The sequence below is a fragment of the Microtus ochrogaster genome, chromosome 4, assembly GCF_000317375.1.
Source record: "Microtus ochrogaster isolate Prairie Vole_2 chromosome 4, MicOch1.0, whole genome shotgun sequence".
NCBI classification, from domain to species: Eukaryota; Metazoa; Chordata; class Mammalia; order Rodentia; family Cricetidae; genus Microtus; species Microtus ochrogaster.
This window is the reverse complement of record NC_022011.1, coordinates 2,164,578-2,187,977: the sequence shown is the minus strand read 5'-3', so window position 1 is coordinate 2,187,977 and position 23,400 is coordinate 2,164,578. Positions and strand designations below refer to the sequence as shown.

Here is a 23,400-nt window from a genome sequence, read left to right as displayed (position 1 = left end):
ACCGCCAAGTCTGGGAATTTGTACCTAAAGCACTCCCTGGGCGGTTGTTGATAGCAGTGTTTAGAAAGTATGGTCACTGAACTCGGGCGAATCCCTTTAAAGACGTAGGCATGTTTTTTAATTGTTCAAAGCCTTTAAATTCAGTATTCTGAATTTATCCGTGCCCTTTCCCGTTGACCTCCGCCCCAGTCCAGGGATTATTACCCGCATCTTCGTTCTTTTGCATCATTCATTAGGGTTAATTTCTGTCCCACACTGACAACACGTACTAGCTAGCAAGGGTTCTTACCATGTTTAGATGGAAAGGTTAGTGTATGACAGTCCGGGGGAACTGCAGAGCCTCCGGATGTGGTTCCAAAAAGAAAAGCTTCATAGATATGACAAACGCCATGTCCATAGTGTGCACAAATATGCAGGCAGCCTGACAGCAGATCTCGGCAGGGTTACTGTGGCCTGCAGGAACCTTCCCAGTGCAGCAGGAAGCAATACCCCTTCCCCAGAGAAGAACTGAGCGAGCACCTCACAAACCGATGCAACACAGGCCAATGAAGGGGTCCTGCACTGGCTCGTCCCTAGGAGGGAAGGGAACAGTGTCTTGTCTTGGACCTTAGTGAGTTTCTCACTGAGATCGGAATGCATCTGTCTGGCAACACTGGGAACGAAGGAAAGGGGTTCAGTATTTCAGAGCAACCCGTGGGAACCAGGAGTTGCAGGGGGTGTGAGATAGATACATGTAAACTCAGTTGTTTCCTCCACAGTAGCCTGCTTCCCTCCATGACAGGTCTCGGGGTCAGGGGTCACAGAAGTAGAATTTAGCATTTCTAGCCCTGTTAGGGCTCTGGCACATGCACATTGCCCGCAGCTGTCAGGACTAATGAGCCTTGAAGATGCTGGTCTTCCGTGGGACACTGTGAAATCCCCCTCCCCTGTCTCCTACCTGTACTGTATTAGATTCACAGTGGCGTTTGCTCATGTATATGTGATGCAGTGATGACTTGGAATATGCCTTTGATTATCGAGACAAACAGGCTTATGGAGAACCAAAGTGAGAAAAGTTGCCCTGTGCAGTAAAACCTCTTCTAACGTTAAAAAGGCATTCAGAGTTAATCCCCTGATTTTCTGTTACAGATAGTAGTTAGTGGTCAGGGGTTTTAAAAGACTTTGCATACACTGCACAGAGGAGGTTTGCTGATGATGGGTGAGATTCTGACCCAGCTGAATCAAATTCCGTCTTGCTCAGCATTCGGTGCAAGTCTATCCAAAAGCTGCTGGGCAGACTTGTCTGTTTTCTCACCCTCGCCTGGCCTCTGAGTTGCCTGAAAATACTTTCTCGAGGTGGAGGGGAATCGCATGTCTCACCTGTAGTCTCTGTGGTGGGGAGGGCACATCTCACCTGTAGGCTCCGTGGTGGCCTGCAGTCATCCCTTGGCATCCTTTAGGTTTCCTCTGAATGGTGAGTAACCAGGAGGAGGACCCCTGAATGGGCATGCACTTGGTCACATGTGCCACTCAGACACTCTGAGCTAAGTTGGACAGGAAGAATGAATGTCGAGATGTTAATTTTATTAAATGTAGTGGCTTTTTAAAGTGTGTGTGTGTGTGTGTGTGTCGGGGAGAGTTGGGGGAGGGTCTGTGGACAGCTTTTGGGAATCAGCCCTCACCTCCACCTTCTTTGAGGCGTTGATGTTTCTCTTTTTGCACTGCTTACTCTAATATCGCCTGTGAGCCTCCAGGCAGTTCTGTCTCCTCCCTCAGCTCACCCTCTGAGTGCTGGGATTATAGGTGCACGCTGCCATATCTGACTTTTTACTTGGTTCTGAGGAATCGGACTCAAATCATCAAGCCTGCCAGGCAAGCACTTTTCCCCACTGAGCCATCTCCCTGACCCAGTGACTTGTCTTGATGGGAAATAAAATAGCACTGTAGAAATTAGACATGACCTCTTTTAAAAGCTCAGGACAGTTGGTGTGTGCTTGCCCTCTCGTGTATTAGAGCTTCCTGTTTTGTTGATGGTTCTTGCTGGCTCTGCAGTCCCGAGTGATTAACAACAACCTCGTTGTTTTCCCTGTTGTGTTTAGTTTCTGTTTAGTTTGTTCAAGCTTGAGAGAACATTTGATAGGTTTTTAATGTTTTTTGCTACCTGAAAAAAATGAGCTTATCTAGATGATTGGCACAAAAACTTGATGGCATTTATTTGTGCTTAAACAGGGAGTCGTCAGATTGTAGGAGGCAAGATGTTTGTGTTCCAGGAAAGCCTCCTCCTCACAGGGCACATCTGCTGTTGGGATTTGGGGATTGAAGTCAGTATTAGCCAACTCAACAAACACTCTGGGCATCCTGCACAGGACTGTGTGGTTTGAGAGGGAGGGAAGTGTGTCATTTGTACCTGAGCAGGCAATCTAGTTGGCACGGTTGTAGTACGGAAGGTTGGCTAAGTTTAAAGGCAGCTCAGGCATGCTTGGGGTGATCTCTCAAAATTAAGGGATTGGGACAGAAGTTTGATGCAATTAGTAAGGCGTTCTAGATTTATTATTCATTTAGTGTATGTGTGTGTGTATTTTCATGCATGTGTGCATACCATGCTGTGCCTATGTCAGAGGACAACACGGTCTTTCCTTTTTGACTGTCTGGCTCCCGTCTTCAAGTGCAGAGGCAAGCACCTAACCCGTTCAAGCTCTCTTGCCTGTCTGGGAAAGTGGTTCCTGCCAGCCAACTTTTCTCCCTTAGCTGATTCTCCAGCAAGTTTCTGAATGTCCCCAAATGTATATTTATACTTAGTGCATATCTTATACAGTTTGATAAAGTTGGGATAAAGGATCATAAATATAGGACTTGGACTAAGGAGCTCGTAACCCTGCAGAACAGCGCAAACCTGCTTGTCTGGTCTGGCTTCTGTTGTAATGCCTTTTATTTCAGTTATCATGTTAACTGAGTTCCTTGAGGGTGTGCAGGGTGTCTTCATGATCTCTGTGTGAAAGCACACTGGTTCCCACCTGGCCTGTTCCTCAGAGTCCCATCCACATCAAAAGCACAGAAAACCTGGCCGTCCAGGGAACGCTATGACAATCAGGGTCGGCCTGGCACACTGCACGTGTGCTGAGTGCATTTTTCTGTGTTGATGTTTTTGAAAACATGTTAGGAAATTGGCCATGTTATATTGTAAGTGCCTTGTGGGTATGGACCATGAGCGGCTTTCGTGCTTGGGAGTCTGTGGTAGGATGTGGGACCATTTTGTGTTGAAGCACACCAGTGAAACACACAGAACCATTGCTCTGTTTTTCTTTGAGGAGAGAAGAGCTGGGTGTGGGCTGGAGAGATGGTTCAGCTGTTAAGAGCACTTACTGCTCTTGCAGAGGATTTACATTTGGTTCCTAGCACCTGCAATCAGGTAATTTAGTCCCATATAACATGTACCCCAGGGGATCCAGTGCCCCGCCCTCTACTGGCCTGTTCAGGGAGTGCACTCATTGTACACACACACACACTCACACACACACAAAGAGAAAGGGTAGTGTTTTGGACATCATTTCTGATATCCTGGCAGTAACCAGAGACTCCTCACATTGAAAAGTTAGCTATGCAGCAAAACAAAGCCCCTGAGACCCGAGGTGCTGATTGCGGAGAGAAAAGGAGGGAGATAGAACAGTGTGGTCACCTGGCAGTGTCCTTAGTTGTCACAGTCTGGAGGCCAAGCATGGGGACAACAGCCGGCTTATGGGAGCCAGAGACCGGGGTGCATCTGTGCCGCTGTCAGGCTGAGGCGGGGAAGGGAGGATCAGGAAGCAGCAGGATAACGGAAGTGTATGTCTGCCACACCTGCTTTGCCTGTCCCGCCACGCTGCCCCCACCACTTCTTCAGAGTCCAGACAGCACCGGCACTTGCAGCTGTGTGCTAGGCCATACAGTGACTGTTGTGGTATTTTTATATTTACTAAAATAAGATGTCTGAAAAGTTCTTGGCTAAATTTTCTTTCCCTCTATGCTTGCTCAGTTGGGAAAGTATTATCCCAAGAATGGGAAATGAGCCTCGTAGTTTGTTTTGGCACTGTTTTATATTTTTAATAAAAATGTTGAAAATAAAAAACCTTTGGTCACATTTATCCATTTATGTATGCGTATGTGTGTCAGTGGGTAGGCGCACTGTGCCATGGTGCACATTTGGAAGTCAGAGACCAACTTTCAGGAGTCTGTTTTCTCCTTCTACCGTGTAGGGCCTAGGGATGGGACTCAGGTCCTCATGATTGGCTGCAAGCGCCTCTACCTGCCAACTCATACTGTCAGTCTGGAAAATGAATTGCTAAAGGGGACGTTAGTATTCCACAGACAGCTAAGAAAGGGGTACCAAGTGTGGAGCCTCTGTGTGGGCTGTTGGTGTGACGTCCTGCTCTACTTTATTCAAAGCTTTGTAGGGTCAAGTGAACCAAATTTTGTTACGGCCATCCTGATAAAACTTATGATTTGCCCATGTTCTAAGATGGGGACATACCAAGAAGGAAAACAATAGTAACAGAAGTAAATTAGGAAGGGAAAAAGCTGGAGGAATCAAAATGCTAAACAAATCCGTATGCTTTCTGCTTCAAACAAAAAGGGGGTATCGTTGAGGAAGCAGGGGGTAGCCTCAGTGAGTTCTGTTGGCCCAACTGGTCATTTCGATCTTGGTTTTACAGCTTCTAAAGTAAGGCAAACCTTACAAGATTCCCACTGGGGTGAAGGGCATGGTGCCTGTGGCTGGTTCAGGGTTCCTTGACTTCCTGTGGCTTTCCATTGTAAGGGAGCCACATAGCTTAGGACACACAGGAGAGGTGTGGCAGCGAAGAAGACAGTGTCAGCCATTCCGCTTGCATGTGTGTGTTCCTTAGTAGGTAAATAGGCAATGCCCGGTGCCCGTCTCTAGTCACACTCCCTTCCCTCCACACATTCTTGCAAGCACGGCAGAGGTGGGAACTCTTGTTTGTACTTTTCCTTTCTTTTGGGGTGCAGGTGAGACCTTTAGGAATTTGTTCTGGAATAGTGGGCACTAAAGCTGTCCAGGAATTGAGCAGGTACTAGAGGGGAAATGGGTTCTCAAGCCTTCGGAGAGCATTGCCTTGAGTCTTGTCTTTCTGATGGGTAAGTTTTACAGGGGGTTACTGGGTAGGACCGGATATGATCCGAGGCAGAAGGTCCTCGGTTTTGGGACAGGCAGACCTTTTGGTTTATGCTTGCCTTTATCTACAGCTTAGTTTTTCTAAATATAGTGGAAAACAGTTTCTTTCAGCTCTCAGGTAGAGGGAACTCTTACTGACAGGACAAAGGCTACCACTCTGATTTCTTCAAAGCGGCTATGTGTGCAGTGGCCAGTCCATCCATGGTCAGAGGGTTGCCGGTGGGCTGCCATTGGTTTTGTGGGAGAAGGTTCTGTCTGGCTCGCTCAGCACCGGTTTCAGGGGTTCTTCAAAGTTCATCTCCACAAATTGGTTCTCTCAACTCACCTTTAGTCCAGAAAAGGGGCCAGTTTGCTGTTGGAGATGTTCAGGTAATAGAGAGCATTTCCACCTTCCCTTGGTAATATTGCATATGTTGAAATACTGGTGTTGATGAGCGGCTGATGGAAAGAGGACTTCACAGGAAACAAACGCATTCTTCATAATAGGATACCATTTCGTAAAATTGAATTTTTGATCATTTAGCCGAATTGCTTAAAAAAAAAAACAAAAAAAAAAAAACAATTCATTTGCGTCCGTGTTCTGTTTCTCTAGGCAAGTCATTGTTTCTAAACTGAGCACAGGGATGCAATGTGCTCCCCTGAAGATGCCCGTTAGTGGTACCAGTCTGCACAAATGCTCCCTTAGTTGTTTTCCCCTTTATATATGTAAAATGTCAATTGTAACACCTGTTGGTCACAAATGCTGCCTTTTGAAGCTATGCAGAATGAACCTTGCACCTACTTCCAGCTTTTATTGTTGGGATTTTAGACCCAAAAACAATAATCTGGTTTTTAAAAAAAAGTGGTTGGCTCTGGCATCCCCAGCTCCCAGCTCATTCCTGAAGGTGACGGCCACCAACTTTCAGTTTTATTCGGTTCTGGCGAGGTTTGCAAAACACCTGGTAAAGAACACTACTGTGCAAATAGAAAACTCTGAAGTTAAACAGGGTAGAGAGACCTGCCACTGCACAGAGACAGGCTTTTTTTTTTCTTTCAGAGGTTTGAAGAGGGCTCATGGGAGAGACACTGGTTTGTAGCATATTTTAATCGAAGATCGAAGGTTTATTTCATGTGAGTCTTGAATGTATCTATTCTGGTTGCATTTTTAGTAATAGCCGCGTTACCTGCGGGTTTGTATGTGGTACTGTTAGATGTGTGTGTTCTCTGGAGTGGGATAGAGGCAGATATCCTCTGCTGTCTATGTGGGGACGCTGCTGCCCTCCAGCTCTCTACTCCCGCTCGCTCCCTCGCTAGCTCTCTGCACCCTCTTGTTGTTCTTAGCTGCCCCAAGCCAAGTCTCCTGGGAAACACCGGTTTTGAGGGCTGTGTTCCTACTTCCTCCCTCCCCCGCCGGTCTCCTGTGGTCTCACTGCACGCTGGTCACCTCCCTCCTGTCTGAGATCTGAGACTCCAGTGCTCAGTCTCGGTCACCATAACACCGAGTTTCATACTTCTGAAAATGAAGTAGGTTTCTCGATCCTGTATGTAACCCTTTTCTCTGTTTGTACTCATGGCTTTCTTGTCAGGATACAGCTGGAATCTGAGCACCTCTGCCATACCATGCTGGCCCAGGCCTTTAACACCTATGTCTTAGTGTCTGCCACCTTCCCCCCTTGAGACTCTCCCACTCAGAATTCCTTCTTGGGCCCCTTCAGTCTGTCACAGCCCCGTAGGCTGCAGTAATCCTGTTAGCTGCAAGTCAGATGTGTTTCCATTGAGGTCCGGTCTTCAGCAATTTCCACCTCAGCCTGGTTCCCTTCTCGCCTCTGTCCCCTTGCCCAGGCTCCACTCCAGCCAAACTGGACTCCCGGCTTCCCCGGAACATGTGGGCTCTTCTGGACAGCAGCCTTTGCCCTTGCTCCTCTGTTTACCGTGCTTCCTGGGTCTCTGTTTAGGGCGTGTTCTTGGTGAGGTTTCCTGCACACCAGAATGCAGGTCCATAGGTGTCAGGGCACTGCCTTTGTCTCAGTACTTACGACAGCTCTTGGCACGTCCTCCGTGTTTGTTGAGTGAATTAAATAACTGTGATAGTTACCTTCTTTTTTTTTTTTTAAAAAAAAAAAATAATGTTAGAAGTTAATTAAACAAAAATAAAATGAACAAGTTTTATTTTACATATATAAGCAGTATCCCAAGAGCATCTATCAGTTGGCAAACTGCTCTGTTAACGGAATATGTTCAAATGTTTCAGCGTGTACTGTTTCCAGACCTATCTTACTATAAATGCACATTTAATCCTTGTAACAACCCAGTCAGGGTGGTGGTGGCATCAGTTGTGGTAAAGTCACTGAGGAACAGAAGTCACAGCAGCTATGCAGTGGGGAGCAGCAGCTGAAGCCTTTTCAATGAAGGGCTCTTGTTTTTTATTTAAAAGCTATCATAAAATGGCAAAAAAAAGGATTTTATTTAAAAGCCTGAAAAAACAGGCTCTGGCTAATTTTGCTTTTAGTCCGCCTTTTGTTTCCATTCTGAAAGCATAAAGTAAATGGTTAATGTTAAAAACCCCTGACAATGTCAAAGCGACAAGTTTTATTTCTCTCACCTGTGGAGGAAGTGGCCTCCACCCAGCTTGAATGAATTAGGAGGGAAGTGATTTTTTCAAGTGATAAAAAGAACTAGAATTCCATGCTCTTCCCACAGGAGGGGCTCAACAATCGGGAGAGAGGCGTGAGACCATATGTTGGTTTGCAAAAGGATATAACTCATAAAGATGTTTCCTTTGATGCCCATGATGGACATGGATGTGTTTCCCTTCTAGAGGGTCCTGATTAAATTAAGCAATTAAGAGCGGGGCTAACGGATCTAAATATAGAGAGCGAGTTCACTTTGTCCTGCTCCGGGTACACGCCCCACAGATGTGGCAGCTCTTACAAACAGCACCTGCACATTCAGAGAAACAGACAAGCACATTCTGAAAGATGCTAGGCAGTGGGAGCTGGCAGGGAAGGGAGGCTTTTCCTCCTGTGCTCAAATCCCTTTGCATCTGTGGGCTTGCTGTTTGAATGACCTTGTTTTTAAAACCCGATTCTAAACTTTTTTCTTGTTTGCTTTTTTTTTTTTTTTTTTTTTTTTTTTTTTTTTTTTTTTTTTAGACAGTGTATCCCCTGGTTGGCTTGGAACTGGCCAGGGAGATCAGGCTGGCCTTGAACTCAAAGAAATTCTGCCTCTGTCTGCTTCCACACATTGGCACATTGGGATTAAAGCTGTGCACCACCAAACCGCCTGCTAACTGAACTTTCGTATCAATCAGTGCAGGCTGATGTGTAGGTCAAACTGTTAGTAAAATTAATACAGTCTTAGATGTGAGGGGGTCTGTGAGATGCAGCCACTGTCCCCCAGGCTCAGCTAAGGGCACTGCTTCTGTTAGTGACCGGCAGGCATTCCTGGGCACCAGCGGGAATTGTTCCCTTTAGCCTTGTCTGCAGACTCTGTAAAGCTGCTGTTCAAGACAAGGATTCACAGAGAACAGCAGCTTGGTCTGTTTGTTGTTGTTGCTGAGATGACTAAGGGCCTTGCTCTCCTGCACTTCAGGAGCGAGGACCCTGGTGAGCTTCTTCAGGGGAGGTTGTGGGGACCTGGATCTGCCCAAGGTCCCTTCAAGCTGAGTCAAGAACAAGCACCCAATAGGGTTTAGGGGAAATGTCGAGGAGAAGGAAAACCAAGTGTGGAGGTTGACGTTGGGGGCAGTAAGGAAACCGAAAGGGTATCAATTTCCTCGTTCTAAGGAGGTTAAAAAAAAATGAAAATAGAAAGATCCTGAAACTTGCTGCTGCTTAGGGAATCAGAGTGAAACGGGCCACGATGTGTTGGAAAGGATTTGTGCCTGTAGAGCGGGAGGCGGAGAACGCATACACGTTCATCTGAATGTATAAACTGCAGTTGTATCCCGAGAAGGCCTATTGTGACATCCATAGATTCTTGGATTCTTCTTCATCCAGGGGGCACTGCTTTTGAAGTTATTTGCAGGGTCACAGCCCTCGGTAGGTTTGTAAGTGGTAATCTGGGGTTCACACGCTTGCTGATTTCTAGGTCTTCCTCCTAATCAACAGTGTTGATTCCTCCTAATCAACAGTGTTCAGAGGCCATATGGCATCTCTGGCCCCTAGCCTGTGCCGAGACTGGAAAGGGCTGTTAATGCTGACACCTTCAAGGCACTTGGTCCAGCTGAGCTCTGCCTCTGGGGGCTCGCCTTTCTTTCACTGCCTGCCACCCTTACCCCACTGGGGAAACGCCAACTCTGGAAAGATACATTGTTTTTTAATGAAAACTAAGTAAACTAGATACTCTATGTGGTCAGTCCCTTGAGTGCCTAGCACCAGTGATCTCTGAGTGTCTTCATACTGTTTTCTTACATAGGAATTTTGTAAAAATATTTTTTCCTGGTACTTCATTTTAGCCTAACTTTCTGGTAATGAAATAAAGTCTTTAAAACATACGTGGGAGCGGGGGCAGAGAAGGGGCTCAGTAGGTGAAGGTGCTCACCGCCAAGCCTGAGAGCCAGAGCCCTAACCCATAGCGGAAGGAGGGAGCCGACTCCTAGCTAAAAGTTGTTCTCTGACCTCTGCACGAGCAAAGTGGTGCGTGTGTGTGCACACACCATAAATAAATGGAACTTTGACAAATAGAAGAAATATTGAGAGGTTGTATAACCTCCAATGTCCTCTTTTTAAGATTTTATTGTTGTTTTTCTGTGTGTGTGTGTGTGTGTGTGTGTGTGTGTGTGTGTGTGTGTGTGTGTTTTGTTTTTCTGAGACAGGGTTTCTCTGTGTAACTTTGCAGCCTTTCCTGGATCTACCTCTGTAGGCCAGGCTAACTTGGAACGCACAGAGATCCACCTGCTTCTGCCTCCCAAGTGCTGGGATTAAACATATGCACTACCACTCCCCCGGCCCAATTTTCTCCTGTTACTGGGATTTTTCTTTCTTATTTTGGTTGGCGGAAAGTCTTACCTACCTGTGTTTGGCCCTCGCTCTGACGGGGATGTTGAGAGCTTAAGTTGGAGCGATGAGCTGGTAGCACGCCTGCGCACAGAGTGGACCCCTCCGGTCACGTGCAGCCAGATCATAGCGTTTCAGTTAAGTTCTTTTCTGAGACCAGTGAGGCCCGCCTTCATTTTTATGTTCGTGTAATGACATTGAATTGTGTGGCAATTTTAGCTTGTCTTTTCTGCTGCCTGCCTTACTTATGAAACCTTCCCCACCTGACTTTCTTCTGCTTGTTGGAGGAGGGGGATAAATATGCCAGATTTTGCCAGACTTGAATATTCTTCACCCCTTTTTTGAGATACTATGTAGCCTTATTTCAAACTCAGTATGTAGACTGGCTGGGTTTGCCCTCAGAGATTCACATACTTCCGCCTGCCAGGGTGCTGAGATGAAAGGGGTGCATCCCTCTGCCCCAGCATTGCTTTCGCCCCTTTAATCCCTCTGGGGCCCCAGCTCCAACCTGAAGGGCCTCCCACAGTCAAGGCGGGGCTTCTGCCACTCTCCCTTTATCTCCTCTGGAAAACTCCCTGACAGGCCCAGAGGTGTGGATAGCTAATTTAGGTACTTCTTAACACAATCAAGTTGATAATCAAGATTGATTTACTAAAGCCAGTGTCTCTCTTTGTCAGGCGATGGGGGTGTGGCCATTCCTGGGAAGTCCTTGTGTGTGACCATTCCATGGGAATTCTGCTGTCTGGGTTCTAAAGTAAGAAACTTGACATTATTGAAAGTTTCGAGCTCTTTGGTCTTCTGAATTCTGGTTAATCCAATAACTTAATTTCATGTAGGCCTAATGATTATAACCATATTTTTTTGACTTCCCCATCTTATTACCAAAAAACCTCACTGTACTTTACTGAATTATAGGGTTTTTTTTAATGTTTTATAATATATTACTGTCTGTAAGCTTGTGAAAAGGAAAATATTCTTACAGCCTTTGTCTTCTGACCCTGCAGCCTTTAGTCTTTTGTTAGCGTGTTGTTTCTGCGAGTGTGAGGAATTAAATATTTTTAAATCCATTTTAGAATAATGAAAGTTTCATTATAGGCCCGGGTGTGCTCGTCTTTGTCTCCTCATTCTAGTTACGTATTTCAGAGGAAGCAAGAATTCCCCTTCTCGGGCTATGGGTTGGATACTGGGGTAGGTTAGTTGCACCTGTCTCTGATGGCTGGTCCCCCCCACCCCCCAGGACTTTAGACCAGTGGTTCTCAACCTGTGGTTCTAACCCCTGAGAGAGTGACTCTTTCTCAGGAGATTGTCAGAAAACACAGATACTCACATTACAGATACAACTCATAACGGTAGCAAAATTACAGTTATGACGTAGCAGTGTAATAGCTTTATGGCTAGGGTCACCACAACATGAGGGACTGTCTTAAAGGGTCACAGCATTAGGAAGGTTGAGAGCCACCGGTCTACACAGTGGATCGCTCAGGCCTGTTTGCTGCTGTGGTGTCCAGAATCTAGAACAAGATGATTTTCTATAGTAAAATGACAAATGACACAGGCCTATAAGCCTCTCTGCAGGTCTTATTATTCTGTGTGTCCACGGGTTCAGTCCATCTGTGTAAAATGGTGGCCATGATGTAGTCTGGAAACAGACCCCAGTTGATTTATTTATGGAGTTACTAGAAAATGCTTTCCTTAAAAATGTAGATCAAACAAAATCTTTTTAAAGTTTTTTTTTTTTTCTTGAATAATCTACCCAGCTGTTAGGCGGTTTCAAAGTAAAGTTAATTAGTACCCTGTGCTTTTGTTTGGCTCAGTCCTCTTGATCCTTGGGCCCTGATACTGTGCCATTAGTTTTGAGCTAAGCAATGAATGGAGCAGAGGGTGAGAAGTGGGGGAGGAGTGGGCGGCCCCCTGCATAGCTGAGCGCCTACTGGTCAGTAACCTTCTGAAGGTAGTGTGAGCCTTCGATTTTATTTTTCTCAGTCCCTCTCTGGCTCTGTCTTACTAGGATATTTAATTACTCTCTCAGGACATACGGAATCGTGCTTTTGTCTGGTTCCCACACCAGGGTCAGGCCTGCGGACCAGTCCTTACTTGTCTCATTTCTTTCCTCTTGGAAGGCCCACCAGGCTTTCCTACTTGGGGTGGACTCCAGGGCTCGAAGGAATCCCCGAAATCCGCGTAAACTGCACATCTTCCTGTGCCGCTCACACCTTGGGTTACTTACAGCGCCTCACTCAGTAGGGTCTCTGGGTAAAGGGTTCTGCTCTGTTGTTTAAGGAGAGTGGAAATGTTACATGCCCGTGCAGTTCAAGAATGACATGTGTGCATATATGCATGATGTGTGTGTACGTGGACACACGTGCCATAGTGCGTGCATGGAAGTCAGAGGACATCTGTGTGGAGTCGGTTTTCTTCTGCCTTTACATGAGTTCCAGGGACTAAACTCGGTTGCCAGGACTGGGGGCCAGGACTTTTACCCAGAGAGCCATCTTGCCTGCCCAAGGTCCATTTTCTGAAAATATCAGCTGTTAGTTGAAGCCACAGATACAGAAGTCAGAGCTGTGGAGGGACAACTCTGTCTCCAGGTACAAGCTAGTGTGACTTAGAACTTTCTGGCGGAGTTCAAGACATTGAACGCAGAGACTGCGGTTGGCCAATATTTACACAGTTGGGTAATTACATGTTTCTTTACTGGATGAGGTGGAGATAAGGAAACTGCATTGAACAATTGGCTGATTCTGTTTCCTTTAATACAAAGCAAATTATGCAGCAATCAAGAGTAGTTTAAATTTCACCCCTTTAATGATAAAGAATATCCCATAAATTTCAAAGTTTGCCATCGAAAAAAATGAATATTCTAATGTCTGACTTGGCTACCAGTCAGTGGTACTAGTTGAAATCCTTCTTGTGACGGAGAGTTTATTAGAGAAGTTGTGAATTGAGAACCATTGGTAAGTTATCCTTTTGTTATTTCTGGAGCTGGGTCACACTAACAACCCAGTTGTGGGGGGGGGGATGCATGTGAGTGCTGAAACCCACGGAGGCTTGAGGCCAGAGACACGGATCCCCTGGAGCTGAAGTTGTCAGTTGTGAGCCATTGGCTGTGAGTGTTGGGAACCAAACTCTGGGTTGTGCAAAAATAATGCCAGCTCTTAACTGCTGAGCCATGTCTCCCGCTCCTCACCTCATGGACTTCTGAGTGAGTGCATAACAGCAGGCAGCTTCAGCTCCTGAAGAGTGTGTGTGTGTTGTTGTTGTTTAATTAGCAAACATTTGCATAATGAAGTTTCAGAATCTTTTGTTTTATAATTTTTCAGTAACGACTGCTTGGAAAGTTTGGGGAGTGGGGGACGTTTGGCCGCCGCTGCTGCCTGGGGTACTGACACAGTGTACTCAGCCCCTTTGCTCTTCCAGTGAGTGCTGTCTGTTTTTCACAGGGGCTGTGAACAGAGCGGATACAGTCCACACAGTGGATATGTGTAAAGTTAATAATTTTCTGGTTATAAATAATTCCCATGAAAATCTTGGTGTGAAATTTTTTTCCCCTTTCCAGTTTAGAATTCTCTGCTAGTAAATGCAAACTTCTGATGAGGTAGCTGAGCAGCTGGCGGCGAGGGGGGGGGGGCTCCTCACTGAATAATTTTGGGTTTTTAGTTTTGTTTTCTTGGTCAGTGTGATATGTTTGTGTTTGCTCAGGAGGGAAGGAAACCTCTGTATGCTGACTCATGTTTTTATGTTACCCTTTAAATTGATAAGCCACTTAGCTTCAGACATAAACCAAGGCAGGAAGTACAAAAAGGGACAGAAAAGATCTGGTTGTGTGGCTGCATCTGTAGAACTCATTTTTGACTTCTTCATGTGAGCTGAATTCCCTGTTGGATATGGACCTGGAAAAGCCTTAACTCTCAGAAGCCTGAGTTGTCAGTATGTATTTTTTTATGGCTATCACGCGCATTTCCAGGGCTTGTGATCTTTTTAGTTTAATTATTGTAAGTGTCATCCAGACCTTGACTGCTGGGTGACCACTGCCTTATTCCCTTTGTGCTGGGTGCAGAGACCCTGCTTTCTTAAAGGTACTACCTTCCCTGTGAATCTGAGTCACCTCCCGCCGTCCACAGGCTAAGACACAGAAGATGTAGGCTGTCACCTCTGTATGGGTTGACCCCTTAGGGTTCCTATCCCACGTCTGAGTATGGAGATTTAGGACCAGAGTTTAACAGCCTGTGCAGTAGGGGTTCAGACCTCTGTTTTGTCTCTCACAGATAGACATGGAGTATGGAACAAAACATTTAACTTTTCACAATTTTACTTCTTCATGTCTAAAATGAAGAAAATGGAAGCCATTTCAGACTTTGTTGGTAAGATTAGAGTGGGTGAGCGGAAGCACTCAGGACATCCCTTGCACTTTGCAGAGGTCTACATATCGTTCCTGGACTGACTGTCTGAGGCTTCCTCTTTGGAAGAATTTCCTGGAGTTAATTCTTCACTCACTCCTTTTCGTCATTCTATTCTGTAGTGGATTTTGGCTTCATTTATTCAAGCCTCTGCACCAGGCAGTACCATAGCCGGTGACACCCCAGACCAAGACTGACAGTTGGAGGAAGTCCAACTCCTATGCAGCATCTTGTTGCCACACCCTCCAAAGGGAAGATGATTGGGGACTGTCTGGGAGAGTTCTGAGGCTTTGTTCCTGTGGTCCAACCCTCTCCCAGAGGCCATGCCCAATACTATAAGGAGTTAGGACACACAGGCAAGTATCAGACTTGCTTGTGTGTTTGACAACTGTTACCACATGGCGCTGTTATCTTAGGTCAGCATTCCTTCTGGGTGAGGCGTGGGGTGGCTGGAGAGGGCAGCTTAGTCCTGTGGGGCTGGCCCTGGATCAGCCATCTGCTCTGTGGAGTTACTTAGATGTTTGTTTGCATTCTGGTTCTTCCCTAAAACGTCCATCCGAGTTCTTCAGGGTGTTGGTCACCACCCATCCCCACTGCCCTAGTTCCAGGCACTTGGGATAACTGTTTTGGGGAATAAAGATCCAGAATGGGGGTTCTTAGGCAGTCCCCCTGAACCCGAACACATATATGGTAAACACTCATCAGAAAACAACCCTCAAGTGATTTTGAGATAAATAAGCCCTCCTGTTTGAAAGTCAGTGATTAAAATATTAAAAATCTTTTTGGGGAGTAAAAGAGCTGGTAAAAAATCAGGGTCTCTAACTTGCTTCTGGAAGTCTTTCCAGTTCTGGGGGCGGGGTGCCCCCCATGCTTTACTGAAGACTGAATCACCATATCAATAGGTGTGTGCTAACTGCCTGTGACTTCTGCTAAGGGCCTAACTTTGTTTTCTCTTTCATTTCCTGTTAAAAGAAAACCTCAAAATAACTAGTAAATTAGGGCTGAGCTCTGGTGAAAGGACAAGCAGCTCTCTGCTGGGTGAGGTTGAGCCTTTACCCTTGGAGAGCGAAGGGAACGTGCAATCTCTTCATCTTAGTGTAAGTTCTGGAGCCCGGTCGGTCGTCCAACAGTGCCAGATGCCCTGTGCCAGGTACCACGCTGTGCTCATTATGAGACAGAGTGGCCAGGTCATTTCCTGTAGTGCACACCATCCCAGTTCTCTGCAGTTACCGTTCATGATCAGTATCGGTTTAAGACTGAGTATCAGGAAGATTGTCCCTAATTTATTCCTGCTATTGGTCATTTATGATTTTTTTCTAAGAGATTATACAATTTTTATTAGTGTTTTGGTTTTATAGGTTTTCTTTACTATGCTTTAAAAAATAATTTCTCAATTTCTTGTATTTTCTTTGGGCTTAAATCACTGCCTACATTCCCAGACTTTTTTTCCTCCACAGTCAATGCATTTTAGCTATAAATTCCCATATGATTACAGCTTGTCACATTTTTTTTTTAAGGCAGGGTTCCTCTGTATAGACCTACCTATCCTCTGTAGACTAGGTTATCCTCTGTAGACCAGGCTCCAGGCTGGCCTCAAACTCAGAGAGTTGCCTACTTATGCCCAAGATTAAAGGCATGTGCCACTACCGCCCAGCTACATCTTATTATTTTTGATGTCATATTTTTATAATCATTCAATTAAAATATTTCATCTCCACTGTAATCTCTTCCTGACTCACAGTTAATATGTGGTTATTTTCAGTAGTGATATTATTGTTGATTTCCTAGTTATACTGAGACGGAGAGGTCTTATTCATTATTGTTTGTTGCATGTGGTGGTGTGCACATATTGAGGTTGTCAGGAGTTTTCCCTTGTGTTGTTTGTTCATTTTCAAGACCAGGAGCTTGCCCCCTGGTCTAAGCAGGGCAGCCAGCAAGTTCAGAGACCCCCCCTGCCCCCTCCCCCCTCCCCATCCTCTGTCCTGTCCAGTCCCCTCCTGGGGCTGGGGTTAAATGCTTGCATCACCACTCCTGGCTGTCAGTGTGGGCTGAGTACCTGTGTTGAGACCTGTTTGAGGCCAGCACTTGAGGCACGCAGATAGCTCTTGGCCCAAATATTTTATTTTCCACATGGCTTTATTCCTTGGCGTGTTGGTTTTCATATAAATTGGGCCACACGTTTACACTTTACTCTTCTGTCAGTTCTTCTTCATCAGTTAATATCAGTTAATATGTCCTGTGGGTTGGGATAGCTGTTCTGATTTTTTGCAGTCTTCTGTTTGGTGTCTGCTGAGGCTTGTCACTTGCCTGTACATTTGAGGTGGTGATATGCAAATCTCCTGAGTGGCTAGCTGTGCTGGAAACACTCCCATGACCTTTGTCCTGGGCCTGGCGTGGCTGTGAGCCCTCTGTTCTCTTCCTCTTGTAAGACCGCCAATCCTGTTGCTTTAAGGTCCCACCCTTATAATCTGATTTAACCCTAGTGAGTTCCTCAGCGGCTCCAGGCCCAAGTACTGTCAGTCATGGTGGGCACTGGGCTTTGATGTATGAATTTTAGGAGAACACAGTTCAGCTCCTGGCAGCATAGAATACAAAAGCTCAGGAGCTTAGCGTGGGGTCGCATCTCTGACAAAGCCACCAAATGGGGAAGCTGAACGGTAGAAGTCGGGGCCACCTGTACAGGGAAAGACCTAAGGAATTAGTACCTGGCATTTAATAATTAGTTAAATCGATGTGTCTCGAGCTAATATTAAAGCCAGTTTCCTCTCCTGTCTTTCTCAGGTGCTAACTTTGGGTCCCTTCTTGGAACAGAGGAACTGAGTGAGTAGCTAAAGAGAATCTATGTGAACAGACTGAAATCTCTTCTGACTGTGCCCTCTGGATACCTCCCCACTTCACCCGGTGTGAGGAGCGTGAAGAGCTAGACCAGTCGCTATGAACGTGACCAGCTTGTTTTCCTTCACGAGTCCGGCTGTGAAGAGACTTCTAGGGTGGAAACAGGGTGACGAGGAAGAAAAATGGGCAGAGAAAGCCGTGGATGCTTTGGTGAAAAAACTGAAGAAAAAGAAAGGGGCCATGGAAGAGCTGGAGAAGGCCCTGAGCTGCCCCGGGCAGCCGAGCAGCTGCGTCACCATTCCCCGCTCCCTGGATGGCAGGCTGCAGGTGTCCCACCGCAAGGGACTGCCTCATGTCATTTATTGCCGCGTGTGGCGCTGGCCTGACCTCCAGAGCCACCATGAACTGAAGCCTCTAGAGTGTTGTGAGTTTCCTTTCGGTTCCAAGCAGAAGGAAGTCTGCATCAACCCCTACCACTACAAGCGAGTGGAGAGCCCTGGTGAGTGGGGGTGCACTTCGTGTGTCCCGTGAGTTCTGCCGAGAGCAGAGCAACAACAGCTTTCTGTTGTGGGGTGTAAATCCAAAATATTGGGGGGAAATGTTGTGTGGACTCGTACATGTGTGTGCAAAAGAGAAAGAGCACAGGAACACTTGCACGCTACTCAGCCTTTGCTCACTGTAACGATCCCTTTAGAAAGAGGCAGGTTTGGTGCCATTGGCTCCAGGGCTGTCTGTCCTGCAGCACTGTAGCATCCTGGGGTGGAACAGTGGTGGAGCAGAGCTCATGTCGAAAGAGCAAGGAGCTGGAGCCTCACTGTCCCCTTTGGTGACTAGGAGACTTCCCACTAGGCTCTGGGGACAAGCCTTGAGTGTCTGAACATTTGGGGGTGCATTGAGGTCCAAAATTCAGCAACCCTGGAGTATTTCATCCATGCTAACAGCCTCCTTCTCTCTATGTGATTTCATTTCTTGGAATCGGGCTCTGAAAATTGAGTTTTGTGTCTGAATCTGCTTTGTATGGTTCACATTGTTCTGTGTGTCTTTCTAGCGAGTTCAGCTGTGTGGTACGTCAGCGGTCAGCTGAAGCACAGGCTCTTGCTGTGTGCTGCGAAGGAAGGGCAGTGTGGGGCACTCCATGTTTCCTGCCAGCGCTTTTTGTCATCTGTGTTGAGGTGTGCTGTCGTGTGTTCCCTGTGGGACGATGTTCCGCTGTGTGAGGATCTGACGTGTTTCTTTATGATATCTGTCTACACATGTGGCGCTGGGCTGTGGGAAAGGCTGCAGTTGGCCCCTCACATCTTTGGATGCTGCATCCATCCATAGTCAGCTGCAGATGCAAATACTTAGAAAAGGAACTCTGTCTCTGTGGAGCAGGCCGACTCTCCCTTCCAGGTACTTTCTCTTTTGGTTTTGGTGGTTGAAAAAGTGGACTCCATTCTTTCTGGGGCTCAGGGTTAGGGAGCTCTTGGTGGGTGAGTCTGCTTCCTCTTCAACACCCCAGGCCTCTGACTAGCCACCACGTGGAGATCAGGCCCGGACTTGGGTTACCAGGGCTGGAGGTCCTCATAGGTTGACTTCCATTGGCCTAGTCTCAGCTTTGGGACTGGCACAGCTCTGCCTTGGCAGTGGCTCCACTCCTATAGTCTCCGTGAATCCGCCCATTGTTCTGGAAGGAGTCCACGGCTAGGCGCTATATGACCGCTTATTCCTCTTGACCAGGAACCTGGAGCAGGGCAGCCCGCGTGACTGACCATTGCAGATGCCTGCGCACAGTGACAGCAGCTAGGGAAGGACAGAAGCCCCTCTGACTCTCTTCACAGCATTTATATCATGTTAGGCATCCTAAGTGGCTCCGAGCTGGGTTAACGTGTAGGGCGGACAGGTGCACGCTCCTCGCAAATTCAGTGCTGTGTTATAGAAGGGCTTGAGCGGCTGCAGGTGAGGGCGTCCGGAGGAGCTCTGGGCTACTGGCCCATAGATACAGACCACTATATTTTGAATTTATGTAGTTTTGCTCTTGTGTTTGTTTCTCCATCCGGACAGGTGGATCGGTGCTTCTGTAGGGAAGCATTGAAATGCCACATTGTCATTCTGGGTGATTTTGTTGATGGACTGCTTCACTTAGCTGGTGGTTTCTGAGGATCCGTAAACGTGGATGGTGGTGGTGTGTCTGCTCCTGGGATGGCCAGATGATCTTTCTATCACAGGAACTTCAGACCCCAGGGTAGAGGTGTCGCTTCAGTGCCTGCAAACTTCCAGCTCGGTCGTGCAATCATCTGTTTGTCTCCAAAGGCATTTTGTGTTTTTTGCAGAACACTTAAGTCATGTAAAAAGACTAGAGGAAGATTTACAAAGGCTTTTGTGTGCACTGCCTATTTTAAGAAAGAGAGCATATAAACTAAAATCATGTGTTTCCTTCTGTTATATTTCTGTGAGGAACCACCATTCTGAATTTGACATTTGTCACCATGTATATTTCATACTAATACATTTGTCCATAGGAACATGTTGTTTTGTGTATTTTAAAATATTCTTTAGTGACATTAGGTTTTCCTGGAACTGATTGTCGTGTTCTTCCCTTATTACGCTGTGTGATTCTAGAACATACATTTTTACGATGACCTTGTCCAGTGCTGTGAGGGACCCTCTCTTCTGCTGGAATTTCATTTGGGAACGACTGCTAGAATTAGGCCGTCACACATAATATTATTTAGTATTCATAAGTTTTCACCCTACTCTTCTTACACAGCTTCTAGCTTCCTTTCTGGGTGACTTTTTATAGGGCCCTTTGAAAATGACACTGTTACAAGTTGCTCCGGGCTAAGACTCTGTGTCCCCTTTCCCTAGCAACCTTACTGGGTTCTCATTGCTTTAGTATTAATACTCTTTACTGTTTGTCAAACCAGATAGGATGTAGGTTTTATTGTTACTTGTTTTTAGGAACAGCTCATATAAAGACACATGGTTTTCTTCAGGTAGAAACTGAAACGGAGGTGGGAGTCTCAGAGAACGAGAAGGACTGTGCAAGCTGGGTCCCTGGGTTTTGGTTCACAGGGTCCACAGGGAAAATTTTAATGTAACTCAAGTAATGAAAGTGACTCCTCCAAGTCAAGGGACTTGGGTGCCAGACCCATGGAAAGCAGAGGGGTCTGAACACAGAAAGTGCTCTCTCCCACCTGAGTCACTGATGAGAACACGGGGGGGGGGGGGGTCCTTGCCCTGCCCTGCTGCAGCCCCACCTGGTCAGCTCCGTCCCCTCTATAGCTCGTGAGCTATGAAGATGTGGCCCTGACAGAAGGGTCCTCTTTCCCAGGGCTCTTTAGCTGAGCCCTGCCGCCTTTCCTACTTCCTTCTCTGGCTCTGAGCTTGAGTTCTCTGCGGGCACTCAAGGCCTTTTCCTCGGGGGTCCAGCTCACTTCCCTTCCTCCTTCAGATCTGAAGGTAGTAGAGATCTGTGTAGCTGGGACTTGGTCCCACCGTTTTCCTGCCCCAGAGAGAGTGTGCCTTCCCATCCCAACCCCAGCTTCTTCAGAACATACATACGGCCCAGCAATTGCTGCTCAGCTACTCTCTGAGTAAAGAAAGCATAGGGCGGGGCCCTGCATGCTAACTTCTCTGTCTCGGCAGCTACCACAGCAGCAGGGATTGTGGATCCCTAAAAATGCCGTGACTAGTGTGTTCATACAGCCGTCTGTCTTTCTAGAATGAGTTTTCAACTTGTCTGCAGTTTTTGGAAACCGTCTTCCTCTCTTTGGTCATTTCCTTGCTGATGTAAGATGAAAAGGAAGCCATTCCTGGTGCAGTTCTGTTACTTAGTAACTTGCTGAGGTGGGGCGAGTAAGCGGGACTCTGAGCTTCCTATTCTTTCTCCTCTTCAGCCACGAGTCTCAGGAGCCGCCTACAGGACAGCCCTAGAGGTCCTTTGAGGGCAAGGCTGAGATGTATTTGGTGTAAATATACCAGGCTCTTGACTTGGGTCTTTGGTGCTGCTTGGGTCTTTTGTGTCCTCTTAGAGTCCCTGTGTGTGATCACATGACAGCCACTCACTGCCCCACTCTCCTAGAGAGTTTGTCCATTCACAAGGTGCCCGTGAATTGGTCTTTAAAGTCGTTCAGCATTCGGGAGTTTTCTGTTCTGATGCAGACAGGAAATTGGCTGGCTCTTTCTAGACTTTTCCTTCAGGTAGTCCTCAAGGTTGAGACTGAGATTTTGTCATTGTTCTTTTGAGTATCCTTGCTTTCTATTTCTTTGCCGCAAAATAATTTCATCAATTTAAGTAACTACAATTTCTTCTTAACCTGTGGCTTGTATTTTGTTACAAATAAAATAGTGTAAAAACGATAGTCGGGAAATGGCCGCACTTTCAGAGACACTGCCTCTCCTGTTCACTCTGGCTTCGGTGGTGTGTGTGTGTGTGTGTGTGTCTGTGTGTGTGTGTGTGTGTGTGTGTCTGTGTGTGTGTGGAGGGTGGAGGGGTGGGCAGCACAGGCGCAAAGCGGAGACCCTTCCTCCGTGGAGAGGCTGTCCTCTGGCCATCATTGAAAGATACATCTCTCAAGGACATGTTTGGATTGTTCTCTCGCTCACAGGAAACAGAGTCCCCAGACTTCTGAGACTGGCCCTGCCGCTGCTGTGGCCGTCCACTGTCTGCCGGACTTTTACTAGCCTTCCGAGTGGAGGCTGCTTATTAGTGGTCGGATTAAATAGTGCTTCTCTTTTTCTTTTCCCAAAGTATCTGCTGACCAAGGCTGAGTAAGCCACCTAATTGTGGTACTGAGACGACCGTGTGGCTCCTGTCCGCTGCTCTCAAAGTGCCTGAATGGGGGTTCCTGGCTGCTGGCCTCTTCTTTTTCCTCATGTGCTTCTTTAAAATTACTATGATTTTTTTTTCACTTTGAACTTCACTGGGAAAGTCCTTATCAAACCTGAGCCTTCAATCCTGAGGTTGTTGTCAGGTGTGCCAGTACATACCCATATTCCTAGCCCTCGAGAGGCTGAGGCAAGAAGTTGTGAGTTTGGGACTCCAAAGTAAGAGCCTGTCTCATAAGACACCATCCCCCTAAATAAATGCAGTCTGAGATTTCTGTTTTAATTGTTGGAGAATGCTGCTGGCTGCTGAAAATGGAAATACACTGAAAATCCTCCTCACCTGTCGGCTAAATATGGGCTTCAGCTCCAGCTGTCCGTTCATCCTGTAATTTGTGGCTTGGTAAATTTTACCTGGAAGAATGTTTTAAATGTTACAGAACTGGAGAAAGATCCGTTATTGCCAAGCAGGAATGGGGTAGAGGAAATCAACGCCAAGGAAGGAAGCAAACTAAGTGGTCCTGAGGATGCCACAGACTGTTTTAATTTGACAGTATCCCTTCAGACGCTGGGGGCTGCATAGGGCTGAATTCGTAATGGTCTCAAAAAGTATTCTGTGAACCAGGTGGTGGTAGTGGGGCATGACTTTAATCCTAGCACTCGGGCACCAGAAACAAGCAGATCTCTGTGAATTCGAGGCTAGCCTGGTCTACAGAACTAGTTCCAGGACAGTCAGGGCTACAAAGAGAAGCCCTTGTCTTGAAAAAAAAAATAATAACTCAGAGCGCCTGTGTGGTACGTTTGCTGCGGTGGGGGTGGGGAGCAGTTTGACCTTGCTTGAAGGTTAAGTTATAAGTCAGATACCAAAATGTGTTCATTACAAAAATTATGAAAATTGGAGGTAAATTAACTATACTAACTATAAAAATTAAAACAAGACAGCATGCACTGCCTTCCAGTACACCCAAATTTCTGTTCCTTCGGACATTTTAATAAACACAAGGCTCTACAGGAACTGTGCCCCAAAAAAGACGGGCAAGGAATTTTAGTAGCGTATGCTGAATTGAATGGCAGGTCTGGATGGAGGATGAACTTGACCCCTAAACTTCAGACTAGCACTGACAAGACTTCCTCAATTGTGACACACCTGGACACCATGTTCCACCTAACCCTGGCCCATGGTACAGTGCAGACAAGTTCACGTGTCTGTCATCGCAGGGACCTGGACACCATGTTCCAC

General features: G+C 46.5%; 1 protein-coding gene across 2 annotated transcripts in view; it reads left to right on the top strand.

Annotated features, from left to right (window-relative positions):
* Smad1 (SMAD family member 1) overlaps positions 1–23,400 on the top strand; it is a 61,788-nt gene that overhangs the window by 9,446 nt on the left and 28,942 nt on the right. For both annotated transcript variants that reach the window (XM_005345390.3, XM_026777769.1), the window contains exon 2: positions 17,301–17,853. In XM_005345390.3, coding sequence (XP_005345447.1) covers positions 17,454–17,853 — 400 coding nt within the window. In that variant the 5' untranslated portion in view covers positions 17,301–17,453. The remainder of the gene's footprint in view (positions 1–17,300; positions 17,854–23,400) is intronic.